Source organism: Oryzias melastigma, linkage group LG6 (genome assembly GCF_002922805.2).
Source record: "Oryzias melastigma strain HK-1 linkage group LG6, ASM292280v2, whole genome shotgun sequence".
In the NCBI taxonomy this organism is placed as follows: Eukaryota; Metazoa; Chordata; class Actinopteri; order Beloniformes; family Adrianichthyidae; genus Oryzias; species Oryzias melastigma.
The window spans coordinates 1,089,757-1,102,040 of record NC_050517.1 but is presented as its reverse complement, the minus strand read 5'-3'; the positions used below and the strand labels follow the sequence as shown (position 1 = coordinate 1,102,040).

Below are 12,284 nucleotides of genomic sequence, written 5' to 3'. Positions count from 1 at the left end.
TTTTGCGATTGCAGCACAGACGTTTTTAGATGCGTAGTGCCTCATCTCGTTTTTGCCCTGTCTTTGTTTTTGCGTTCAAAATGTTCTCAGCGTTACGTTCTTTGCCACACCAAACAGCCTGCTGATTTGTCTAGATTCCGTCCAGTCAGGTGTCTCTACCAAGTATTGCCGTGCATGGGGACCGAGGCAGACTTTGGACTTTCTGTCACGCTGTTCAGTTGGAATTTTTCAGTCTTCAACCATTCTGGTCCGTTTCTCCTTGAACAGAACTCAGAAGGAGCAGCAAAGCTCAAATATACAACAGGGTTCTGTATTTATTCATGTTAGTGTAGCAACCATCGTGTTTAAAATGTCTGCAGCAGAAAAACGTCTCAGCATCGTCTCCGTCCAGCCGCACGTTACATTACATTACGATTATGATTTAAATGAATGAGCTATAGATTTTTCATGAAGAAAACGTTAAAAAAATTAAGAGAAAGTTGCATTTTGTTCATGAATATTGCTTCTACTTGGACACATGTAAACAGGATTTCTTAGAAATAAATCACTGTGAAAATGAACATTAAAAGTTAAAAAGACCATTTCTTCGGCTTATAAAGTATGTTTGCTCTGGTAAGCATCGTTATTTTCCTTACTGATGCTGTCGTGCAGCAAAAGATAATATGGGCTTCCAATCTTCTTTTTTAACAAACAGATCTTAAAGAAAATCAAACTTTTTGCCAATATTTTGCTCTAGAAGATTCAGAGACACACAGGCCTGTTTAGTTTAATGTCAGAATATAAACTTTACAGTTTATTCTACGGTTTAAGGAGATTCTTAGCCATAAATTCACAATTTTGACTAGAATGAAATCAATGTTTAAAAAAAGATTTGAAGGACATGTTATCTTCTGCTGGACAACTGTTTTTGGATTAGGTTAACATCAGTAGTGAGGAAAATAAGGATGATTTACCAAAGTAAACTTCATTTATAAACAGAAAAAATGTTATTTTTAACTTTTCAAGTTTCATTGAAAATTCAATGAAATTTTTTCTTTTTCAACCTGGATCTGTTTTTCATTTCTCCAGCTTTTTGTTGCAAAATCGACACATTGACGGACTGGAAATAGAACTCCTACATAATACTTGCAATAGGGAAGGACGGATGTCAGGGACAGACGTGACAAAAGCGACGTAAACATTCCGATTGATAAATTGATATTCTGTTTTTTTGTGTCATTGCAACTGAGATGCACTGCAAACAGATCAGTGGAAATAAGCCTTCAGAGTCTTCAGCTCAGGCTGGGTTGTTCGGGGGTGGAGCCTGACGCTCAGTCATTGTTTGCACAGGAACACGACCGCACAAGTGCACGGACTGTGACATGGCCTTCGTGACCAGCGGGGAGCTGGTTCGTCACAGACGCTACAAACACACTCATGAGAAACCCTTCAAGTGCTCCATGTGTGATTATGCCAGTGTGGAGGTGAGCTCCTGTCCACTCGCGCTGCAGTGGAGAAGGAAAAGCCTCTGATGGCTTCTTCTGCTTCTGCCTAGGTGAGCAAACTGAAGCGCCACATCCGATCCCACACCGGGGAGCGCCCCTTCCAGTGCAGCCTTTGCAGCTACGCCAGCAGAGACACGTACAAGCTGAAGAGACACATGAGGACACACTCCGGTAAAACCCTGTGACAGAGCAGAGCTGGGCGTCTGCTCCTCCTGGACTCCTGTTGTAAGTGTGCACGCTCATGTTTGCAGGGGAGAAGCCCTACGAGTGCTACATCTGCCACGCCCGCTTCACCCAGAGCGGAACCATGAAGATGCACATCCTGCAGAAGCACACTGAGAATGTGGCCAAGTTCCACTGTCCTCACTGTGACACGGTCATCGCTCGCAAAAGTGACCTGGGTAAGACGCACATGCACACACACACAGCTGGTGAGGGCGCCGCTTCATCTCATGCATCTGTCTTATCGTTTGTGAAGGGGTCCATCTTCGAAAGCAGCACTCGTTTATTGAGACTGGAAAGAAGTGCCGCTACTGCGATGCCGTTTTCCACGAGCGCTACGCTCTGATCCAGCACCAGAAGTCCCACAAGAACGAGAAGAGGTTCAAATGTGACATGTGTGACTACTGCTGCAGACAGGTTTGTGTGCGCACACCTCACATTCAGACTCCAGTGTTGTAGCAGCCTTACTAACAAACAAAGGAGAAGCTGCTACAATTCTGAGGGATTTCCTGTGTCCGGACCCAGTCAGTTAACTGTGATTTACTTTTTTCAAAATTTGGTTCAAACTTCAACTTTGTAGGTCACAGTTTAGTTTTGGTTCAATTTATTATTTGTGTTTTATTAAACAACTCATTTGATAATAAGTAGCAAAAAAAACTCTCAGTTGGCTTATAGTAAGCATACTGTAATAAACAAATATATTCTATTTAGCACAACATGTGTTTGACTCTTCTAACATCAACATATGCAAACACATGCAGTAGGGATTCAGCCAATAACATGGTTTGGTTTCAGAGTATGAGGACATCCATAGCTCGCGCTGAGTTACGTTGCTATTCATGTGTGTTTCCAGCATGTTTGGGTTTTGTGGCTCACTCTTGGGTTGTTTTCTGTATCCACTTTGAGCAAGTACATTCTAAAATGTGAGCTCTGTCTGAGCAGCTCCAGCTGAAGTTCAGAGACTTCACCTGTGACCTTCATCACAGCCTTCAGGGTCTTCCTCTGGAAGCGGTCAGGCCAGTGACCAGCCTCTTCTTGGACCCTTGTCTGTCATGACCGGGTCTCAGAGAACATCAGAGACCAACTGGTTACACGAGAACCTGAAAGTTAGGTTTTTTGGGTCACCTGAGGACACTTCTTCTGTGTTCAGGAGCGGCACATGGTGATGCACCGTCGGACCCACACCGGGGAGAAGCCGTTTGCCTGCAGCCAGTGTGAGAAGACCTTCAGGCAGAAGCAGCTGCTGGACATGCACTTCAAGCGTTACCACGACCCCAACTTCGTCCCCACCGCCTTTGTTTGCCCCAAGTGCAGCAAGACGTTCACTCGCAGGGTGAGGATGCGCTACGCCGCTCTGCTGGGGGGGTGGGGCCCTTTTTGAGCTGACTGTGTGTGTCTTTCAGAACACCATGGCGCGGCACGCGGAGAACTGCAGTGGGGAGATAGACGACGCAGAAAACGGAGCCCCCACCCCAAAGAAAGGCAGGAGGGGCCGAAAGAAAAAGATGAGGAGCCGGAGAGATGATGACGACAGTGGTGAGAGTTTCCTCCTCCATCTTGGAAGTCTGTTGCTTCTGCTGTTACAGCACTAAAGGCGGAGCCTCTGTCCCTCAGATGAGGACCAGCTGGATCCAGACGACGACGACGAGGCTGAGGAGGAGGACGCCTCCCTGCTACAGGAGGAAGATGAGCCAGAGGGCTTGGAACTGGACCAAGCCCCCGCTGCCGTCCCAGTCCCGGCCCCCGAAGAGCCGCCGGTCAAGAGAAAACGAGGCCGACCCCCTAAGAACGCTCCTAAACCTCCCACTCCCAGCAAGCCCGTCAGAACGCCGAATAAAACATCCTCAGGTGAGCGGGCACGTGCACAGCTACACTCACAGCACCCGCAAACATAAACCCAGATCAGGTCTGCAACCTTAAAGAGCCATTCGGGTCAATTTCTCATTGAGCACAACTCAGTAGGAACCACAAAGTCTTACTGCACCCTTTAGTAAGACCCTCATTTCTATTTATGTTACGTCATTATTATGATGAATATAAATTAATTGTTGCTCTTTAGTGTACATAAAACGCAAGCAGAAAGATAAGTCAGCCTTTAAAAAATAAGAAATAGTTAACTTTTGACAGTCACTTGACTCCCTTTCAAAATAAAATACATGCTGTACCTTGTGGAAATGTTTCACTGCAGAAAATGTAGCTGAGAGTATGATATCTGCAGTTGTGATGAATCTAATAAACCAAAATGAAATCAGAGTCAACTAAGTGACCCTTGCCCCATTTTCAGATCAAAAACCACATTAGAAATCCCTGGATTTATTTAAAAAGAAGAAAATTCTCCTTAAGTTTGAATCTAGTTAATCTAAATGACCTCCAATTGATTTTCTGTGGTAATCGGCACTCCGTTTTAGTATACCTTTGGTAAACTTGCCTCATGGATTGTCAGAGCATTGTGGGTACTATAGTCAGGAGCCTGGTGGAGTGAGGTAAACTTAGGAATGAGTTAGTTTTGCTTGATGCACCCTGCAGTCCAAAAAATACTTTTTAAAATGACAAACGTTTTATTTTTCTTCAACCAGAGAGCCACAAAGAAGCATCAAAGAGCCACATGTGGCTCCAGAGCCGCAGGTTGCACACCCCTGATTTACATTCACAATCTATAGATTCCTTTCAAATATAGATTCACTGATGCTGAAAGTAAACAAACTGCATCCATTGTTCATTGAAACGAGTCACATGATCACATCCTACCTGTGCTCACCTGTGTGCAGCTGCTGCCGTCATTCAGGTGGAGGATGAGAGCACTGGGGCGGTGGAGAACATTATAGTGAAGAAGGAGGAGGCCGATGCGGCTGCGGTGGCTCCCCTGCAGGGGGGCGTGGCTTTGGCTGTGGAGGATGCAGCTATGGACGCTGAGGGGGTGGAGACTGTAGAGCTGGCCGACAACGAGGAAACGGTGGCAGCTGCCAACGGAGACCTGACGCCGGAGATGATCCTGAGCATGATGGACCGGTGAACGTTCACGCTCCTGCGTGGGGGTGGGGGGGCACCGTGGATGCATCCTCTGTACACTGATGAACCTGCAGCTCTGACCTGTGGACGGGTTCACCCCGAGGTTCTGCTTGTTTTTTAATGTACATGTCCTCTAAGTGTATCTAGATGCCCCCCTCCCCTCCCAATGTTCACCCAGAACTCTGCCTGCCCCTCTCAACTGACCAGATCAAGCCTTCATCAGACGCAGCTTCACTTTTCCCTTTTAGTTTGTCCTTGTTTCCTTGCAGTGTCAGTAGATATGTCAAAAACATTTTTGGGGGGGTGTGCTCCTCTCTGGTGGGGGCAAATGAAAACTGCTGTCTCTGTGTGAGTCTGTTGTCATGGCAACAAAGCGGTTTGTTTTTAAAAAGGAACCCTCGTCTGTAACAGAGCCTGACTCTGCATTGTACCCCCCCACAGCTGCTCTGGTTTCACTTATGTCTTCCTGTAGCCCCCCCCATCCCCGCCTACAGAATCATGCTTGTGTTTGTGGTCCTCCTTCAGCCTGAGAGCTCTGCAGAGTCCCCAAGATGGGGGGCTGATCCCAATGAAGACCCCACCCTGAGTTTGGATTGGGGGGGTCAATTCTTCTTCTGTAGTTCAGATATCCAACATTCCAGGCGTGGAGTGTCTGTGGAGGCGTGTCCATGTGAAGGCGTGACAACCAACCATGTTTGCATGTAAATACTCATGTGATCCTTATAATGTTTTTAAACGCTGATTTTAAGCTGCTTGAGACTCACACTTATCGTTATTTTCATAAACTTGTTTCTGTTTTTCTCTGAGCTGTCCCCACTGTCATGTTTGATGATTTTTTTCCCACAAATCCTTGGTAAAGAGGACAAACTCTGCTCCTCTGCTGTCATGTCTTTATCTTTCACTGCGTCTGGAATGAGCTGTTCAGAGGAATCTGACTTTTTCTTATGAAATAACATGTATTAACCACTCAGACAAACATGAATGATGGAAAGAATCACACACAAAGAATAAAGTGGTTTGAATCCAGATCACACTGACTGTGGTACAGCGGTAGTTCATCTGAGAAGAGCCTCCTGCATACAGGATGGAGCAGATCCTGATGAAGGGATGAGGCTGCAGCACCATGTGCACACACACAACTACAGTTCCCATTTCAGGAAATGTTCACAAAGGTTTATGCAGGTGGAAAAAAACACAGAAAACAAAAGTTTTATATTTGGACTCATCAGTCCAGAGCAGCTCTGTCTTGAGTTGCTTTGCTTTCTTTTTGCATCAGAGGTTTGTCTTCAACTCATCCATGAAAACCAAATCTGATCAGACTTCTCTGGACATTAGAAGGGTGGACCTTGATTTTTTTTTTTTGCTGTTCTGAGCTGCTGAACATGTGATTTCAAAGGATAATGACTTTCATCTGATGCACCAAGTTTCCTCGACGTCTATGATCTTAAACATTTTCTTTTTTTGTTCTTCAAAAGACCTTGAACATCTTGAACCGTCTGTCTGGGAGAGACCTTTCTGACGCTGAAATACCTTGTTGCTGTGCTCAGTCTTACGCTGACATGAAACTGTCACCTTAAGATAAGATCCATTTTATTGATGGAGATTTTCAGTTGTCACAGCAGCTCTGGGGATCTGGTGCAAAGTGAAGAAAATGAGCAAAGCATTCAAGTGAAGGACAAAGTATTAAAAATCTCTCATCACACACTATACACTCACAAGCAACTGAATTATGTACACCTGTCGTCAACAAATCAGCCAATCAGATGGCAGCAGCTCGATGCATTCAGGCATGTAGACGTGGTCGTGACGATCTGCCCTCAGTTCAGACAGCATCAGAATGAGGAAGAAAGGAGGTTTAAAGCCCCTCTCTATTGTAAAATTGTTCCCATCGGTCTTTCAATTATTTTTATGCAGTTTATAGCCAAATAAAACAAACAAGGTTGTTTTTATAAGACAGTTTTCCACAGAGCAGCAGGAGTTCATTTAAAATTTCCCTCTTGAGTTGTGACTTGGCGTGGAAGTTATCTCTGCTAATTTCCCATCAACCCTTTGTTTACACTTTCTTCCTCTAGCGTATGAATGAATGAAATGGTTTATTTCAAGCAATCAGGTAATAATACATTAAATAACATACAAAATCACAGGTAGATCACTTGATAGGGAGTGGAAGGAAGCAAACTTATATAATCCCACCCTGGCTTGACCATACCATTTTCTTTACATGAATTATCAATATCCGGGTCAGGACTTAATATCAAATCTTTATACTCTAGGTAGGATCATAGATTCAGGTTATAAAGGATAAATGGATGTTCAGTGACAAATCTGCCACAACTATGTGATGCTCTCATGTCAATATGGATCAAACTCTCCAAGGAATACGTCCAGTTGTGAGACTATACCTAATCTTGCATTTGCTCTCTTTGCATTTTGTAAATTGAATCAAATCAATCGTTAGATATATATCTCAATCTTTATAGCATTTTGTCACACCTGCCTAACTTTTGCACTTTCGCCCATCTAATAGTTTGTTTAAGCTGATTACACAGATGATATTGAAAGTATTGAGTGTTTTCAGTCATCCAGGTCAAGTTGTCATTTGATTTCTGTTGTTCAAAGTGTCTGGAATTCCCCTGAGAACCTTCAGAACCTTGAAGTCTTTGGATGAACCTGTACTTCCAGTTTATGACCAGCAGAATCCATCAAACTGTTTGGTTTCTCTTTTCTGCAGATTAGAATTGAGCTGTTTGTTCAATAAACATGTAAAATGTAATTGCATAATGATTGTTCTGTCATTTTAAATGAATAAACAACTAATTCTCACTTAATTTAGGCCGCCTCAATGACGTAACCATAGCAACTGAGGGCAAGCAGACATGACTGTTAGACTGAAAACGTCTGCTCCTGATGTGACCAATGAGAACTGTGTTCCTCCAGTTGTCTGCTATTATTCTGAGCAAATGATGTGATTGTTTTCAGACAAACTATTTGTGCTGTCAGACCTGTGACGTCATCACGAAAATCTTCATCATCATGACGATTTTGTCAATGCGGCGACCCCTCCTGACCCCAGCAGCCGTTGTGATCAGGTGACTCCTGCTGCAGCGCATCTTCATCCAGCACTGCTGATGTGAACCTCAGTGCTGTGAGCCGCTCATTTCCTGCCAACGGTTTGCCGGTGGGGGAGGTGAGATGTTCCTGCACACTTCATGTTTTGTGTGTGCAACTTTACAGTGACTCACACAATGGAACAGGATGTGTGCTCTGAGTTCATGAGTGTGTGGGAGAAGAACGAAGAAGGGTGATCCGAGCTGTGCACTGGACAGGTGCTCGGCCCAGCAGGTGTTCTCACACTCCACACATCCTTCTTTCTGTCTGAGATCGGAGCACATGGAGCAGCAGGGGACCACGCCTCAGGCTCTATGGATCCACAGGACAAACTCTGTTCCTCCAAAGCTGCAAGGTAAGGAGAGCACACACAGTGTACTCTTCTGTGAAGTACACCAAGTTCATGATGTTCAGTTGGTTTGACAAAGAGCCGGTCTTTGTGTACGATGGGAAAGAATCCTATGAGCTGCAAACCTAAGAACCAGAGACATTAAGACTTGAAGAAATCCTCTGCCGTGCTCCATCAGATCATGTGGTGAGGTGTGATGGCAGACATCTGTTTCAGGTGAATCACTGTAGAAATATTTGATCGACTCAATTCTGTGCTTCAGAAACCTTTAACCTTTAACTTGGAAACAGTTTGGGTCTTCCTGTGATGTGTTCAAACACTGAGGGAGTAAAGCAGTTGGGGGGCTTTGAAACATGGAACCTTTCTGCTGTGAGAGATTCTCTCTTCTTCAAAAACCAAAGCTAAACCGGCTAACAACTCAAGAAGGAGACAGGTTAGCAACAGGAGCCTCGGCATCTCAAAAGATCTTTGACCCTTTTTCTCAAACAGCACTCAGAGATTTAAGAAGACAAATGAAACCCCAAAACCACATGAAGTATTACACAATAAATCGATTGCTGTGATAGTAAAACAATCATAGTGTGCTGTAAAGAAGGAGCAGGTGGAAATCCCGTCTCAGTTGATTCATGATGCCCAAATCATTCCAGTTTTACATCAGCGTAGCTTCTATTTGTCCAAAATTAAAGTTAAAGTCAGTTTTTCTATCATTTCTAAACCTTTGAGCCTAAATTATTTGATCAAATGTTTGCTTCTGATCCTGAAGATGAATTTTATTATCAAGTGAATCAGTAAGATCCCCAAAACAACCTCAGGAATCATTAAAACAGCTCTTTCTGGAAAAAAAAGATTTTTTATTGCTACTGAGAAGTATTTCCCCAAATGTCAGAACAGTAAATTACATATAGATAGCTGCACAGAGTGGACTGGATTTGACCCTGGTAATATTTCTAAGCATGAGCTTAGAAACGTTTTTAATAGTTGACAGTGGAGTAAATGAGTCATGTTTATTTCTGTAGCACTTTCCCCAGATAAAATCTCAAATGCTTTACAATACAGGGCGAAAAACTTAAAAGGAAATACGTGAAATACTGCATGAAATACATCAAAATTCCCTTTGATATTACTAATAATGAAGGAGAAGAGACAACATTTTTAATTAGTTTATATTTATTACTCCCAGATTTAAGACATTATTAAAGATAAGCATTGATCGTGTATTTCCACTATTTGCTGCAATGACAGCTTTACACTGATATCTCATTCTCATCACTAACCTCAGGATGTTGTTCTGAGGTGTTCCACTCTTCCATTAGTGCTACATGCAGTTCTGCCAGCTCTCTTAGGGGGACGATCAACCAGCCTCTGCTTCAGTTGGTCCCAGATGTGCTCTAGGAGGTTCAGGTCAGAGGTCATTGCTGGCCATACCATATGAGCCACAAATGCTTCCTAAAGTCCTCCTGTTACAAACCTGGTACCATGTGATGGAGCATTATCATCCATGAACAGAAAGTTGGGGGTGTGCTGGTGGAATTGGGGGATGATGACGGTTCTATGATATCTCTGAGGTGAATGACTAGACCATATGTGTAAAAGTCAAGGGCCGGGGGCCGGATCCGGCCCTCCAGATCATTTTATTTTATTTGATTAACGCCCGATGTTATATGGTGCTTATTTCTAACTTGTATAATTTTGACAAAATATAGTTTTATGGAGAGTAAAATATTGAAAGTTATTTAAGGTTTAAGTTGAATTATTCCCTAATAATATTCCTGTTTTTATTATTCATAATTATGTTAAAAAGTTACAGTTTTAAAGTTTAATTAATTGTCATTCTGCTAGCTTTTTGTATTATTTTGTCATTTACTGAGATTTAGGCTTTTTTGGAGTTTAGCTAATATTTCAGCTACATGCTAGCTGTTTTGGCTAATGTAGGCTATTTCAGTTTTTTTAGGATATTTTGAAGTTTAGCTATTTTTATCAGCTACATGCTAGCTGTTTTGGCTAACCTAAGTTTTTTTTTAACTTTTTTAGGCTAATTTGGTATTTCGCTAATATTTTAGCTGGCTATCAGTTTCAGCGTTTTTAGCTATTAGCTTCAGTGATTTTAGCTATCAGCTTCAGCGTTTTTAGCTATCAATTTCAGCATCTTCTGCTGTCAGCACTAGCATTTTCAGAGGCTAAATTCAGGTTACAGCATTCACACTAGTGATATTGCAGTTAATACGATGTATCTAGTTCATAATTTTGGTAAAAAGTTACAGATTTAAAGTCTTAAAAATGTAGTTTTAGTTTTCAATAAATGTTTATCCTGTTCAGCTCGCGACTTAGGTATGTTTTGGATTTTGGCTCCTTTTGCGATTGAGTTTGACCCCCCCAGGACTAGACATCCACAATAACCAGATCGATTTTGCTCTGACTGGTGCCCAGACGGTTACACCTCCTCTACCAAAGCCATCCGTGGGGACCTCACTATCAGAATATTTAAGCTAAGATTGATACATTCTTATTGAAGAGTATTTTATCTTTCAATGAAAGGAAGGTGGTGCCCCTTACGAGACAAAAGTTAAATTCTTAATCCAATGTAACCCCTTTAAACACTAGACTCTTAATAAATGAGCACAGTTGGATGTCGTCAGCATAGAGATGATCAAAAATGTTTGTGATCTGGTTGAGAGATTAGCTCTTCAAGAGGGAGTGTGATCGATAAAAGTAGAATGAGTCCTAAAACTGAACCTTGAGGTATCCCACATGAAAGCTGTGCTGATATAAAAGTGTTCTGCTCTGTCAAGATCAATCAAAACACAGTAACAAGCATTTTTCCAGTATTTCATGTGTCTGCATTTCCACATTTGAAGGCAGCAGTTGTCATGTTGGTCTGTAGAAGACTGTGAGGTGTTGAAGAATGGAAGGGGCGTGAATAACCTCAGATGTTTCTGCTTTTCTTGACTTCTCAAACAGATCAGATCTCAGAGATGCTGAAACCTTACAGGGTCTGTCAGATTACCCCCATCGTTCCAACCCACTGCTGCCAGTCAGGGGGGAGAGCTGCCAGCAGGTTTGTGGTGAGTCTCAAAGCACAGTGTGATGATCATTGAGTGTACTTCTTATTGGAATAAATGCTGTTATTGTTTGATTCAGTTAAATAAAAATAAAAATAAATACTCAAAAAAATCAGAGTAAGAATGTGTGTTTGTGTGTTTGGGAGGGGGGTTATAAGACAAATATGACCTTCTACGGCAGTCAGAACACTCATCTGAAAATAGAAAAGCATTTTTTTGTAAGATAGACTGAAAAGGACATGAAGACTGAGAGCGGTTTTGACACCTGGCTGCTCAGAGCAGACCGCAGTGTGAAAACCTGATGATGTCATGGCTGGCCAGACATTCAGAGCAACTTTAAATGGACCCACACTCATATACCACATGACTTCATTCTTCCTAGCAGTGCAGACTCTAATTTATGTTACATTTGTCCTTTCGTTGTACTTTGGAAAGAGCTGATGACTAAAACACGCATGTGCACATCCATGTTGATCCTCTGAGCAGATGTTTGAGTGTACAACCTTCTGAAGATCGCTGTGCTCTGACAGTTGCTTCTTGTCTCAGGTGTTGTGTCGATGGAGGGCTTTCCTGGTTTTCAACAAGCAGCCTCTGAAGGTATCTCCACCTCAAATGTCCCATCTCTGGTAAACCAGTACCACATGACATCACCTGACAGCTCTGTCTGAACTCAGCTAAACATCCTGTTAGTCTTTCCTTTCTTGACCTCCCTCCACCTTACGTGTGGATGTAAGCATGTTTACAACAAACTTCAACCATCCATTGCTTCTACTGTACCTTTTCACCAGTCCATTCATCCTCTAACCCAGGGGTGTCAAACTCAATCACACAGGGGGCTAAAATCCAAACACACCTTAGGTCACGGGCCGAACAGGATAAACCTTTATTGAACATTTTTAAACTGTAACTTTTTAACATAATTATGAACTAAATATACAGCATTACATGTGATAATGCTGGTTTGAATGCTGTAAGCTGAATGATGCCGCTGAAGATGCTGAAATTGGGCTGCACGGTGGCGCAGTGGTTAGCGCTCTTGCCTCACAGCAAGAA

General features: G+C 42.7%; 2 protein-coding genes across 2 annotated transcripts in view; both read left to right on the top strand.

The window, feature by feature from the left end:
* ctcf (CCCTC-binding factor (zinc finger protein)) overlaps positions 1–5,752 on the top strand; it is an 11,934-nt gene extending 6,182 nt beyond the window's left edge. The window contains exons 9-16 of the mRNA XM_024281952.2: positions 1,330–1,463; positions 1,535–1,655; positions 1,736–1,885; positions 1,963–2,123; positions 2,857–3,039; positions 3,110–3,242; positions 3,321–3,554; positions 4,475–5,752. Coding sequence (XP_024137720.1) covers positions 1,330–1,463; positions 1,535–1,655; positions 1,736–1,885; positions 1,963–2,123; positions 2,857–3,039; positions 3,110–3,242; positions 3,321–3,554; positions 4,475–4,719 — 1,361 coding nt within the window. The 3' untranslated portion in view covers positions 4,720–5,752. The remainder of the gene's footprint in view (positions 1–1,329; positions 1,464–1,534; positions 1,656–1,735; positions 1,886–1,962; positions 2,124–2,856; positions 3,040–3,109; positions 3,243–3,320; positions 3,555–4,474) is intronic.
* Positions 5,753–7,719: 1,967 nt separating this feature from the next.
* The window catches only part of carmil2 (capping protein regulator and myosin 1 linker 2), a 62,647-nt gene continuing 58,082 nt past the window's right edge, over positions 7,720–12,284 (top strand). Inside the window, exons 1-3 of the mRNA XM_024282369.2 lie at positions 7,720–8,178; positions 11,131–11,234; positions 11,778–11,828. Of these exons, the coding sequence (XP_024138137.1) occupies positions 8,106–8,178; positions 11,131–11,234; positions 11,778–11,828 (228 nt within the window). The 5' untranslated portion in view covers positions 7,720–8,105. The remainder of the gene's footprint in view (positions 8,179–11,130; positions 11,235–11,777; positions 11,829–12,284) is intronic.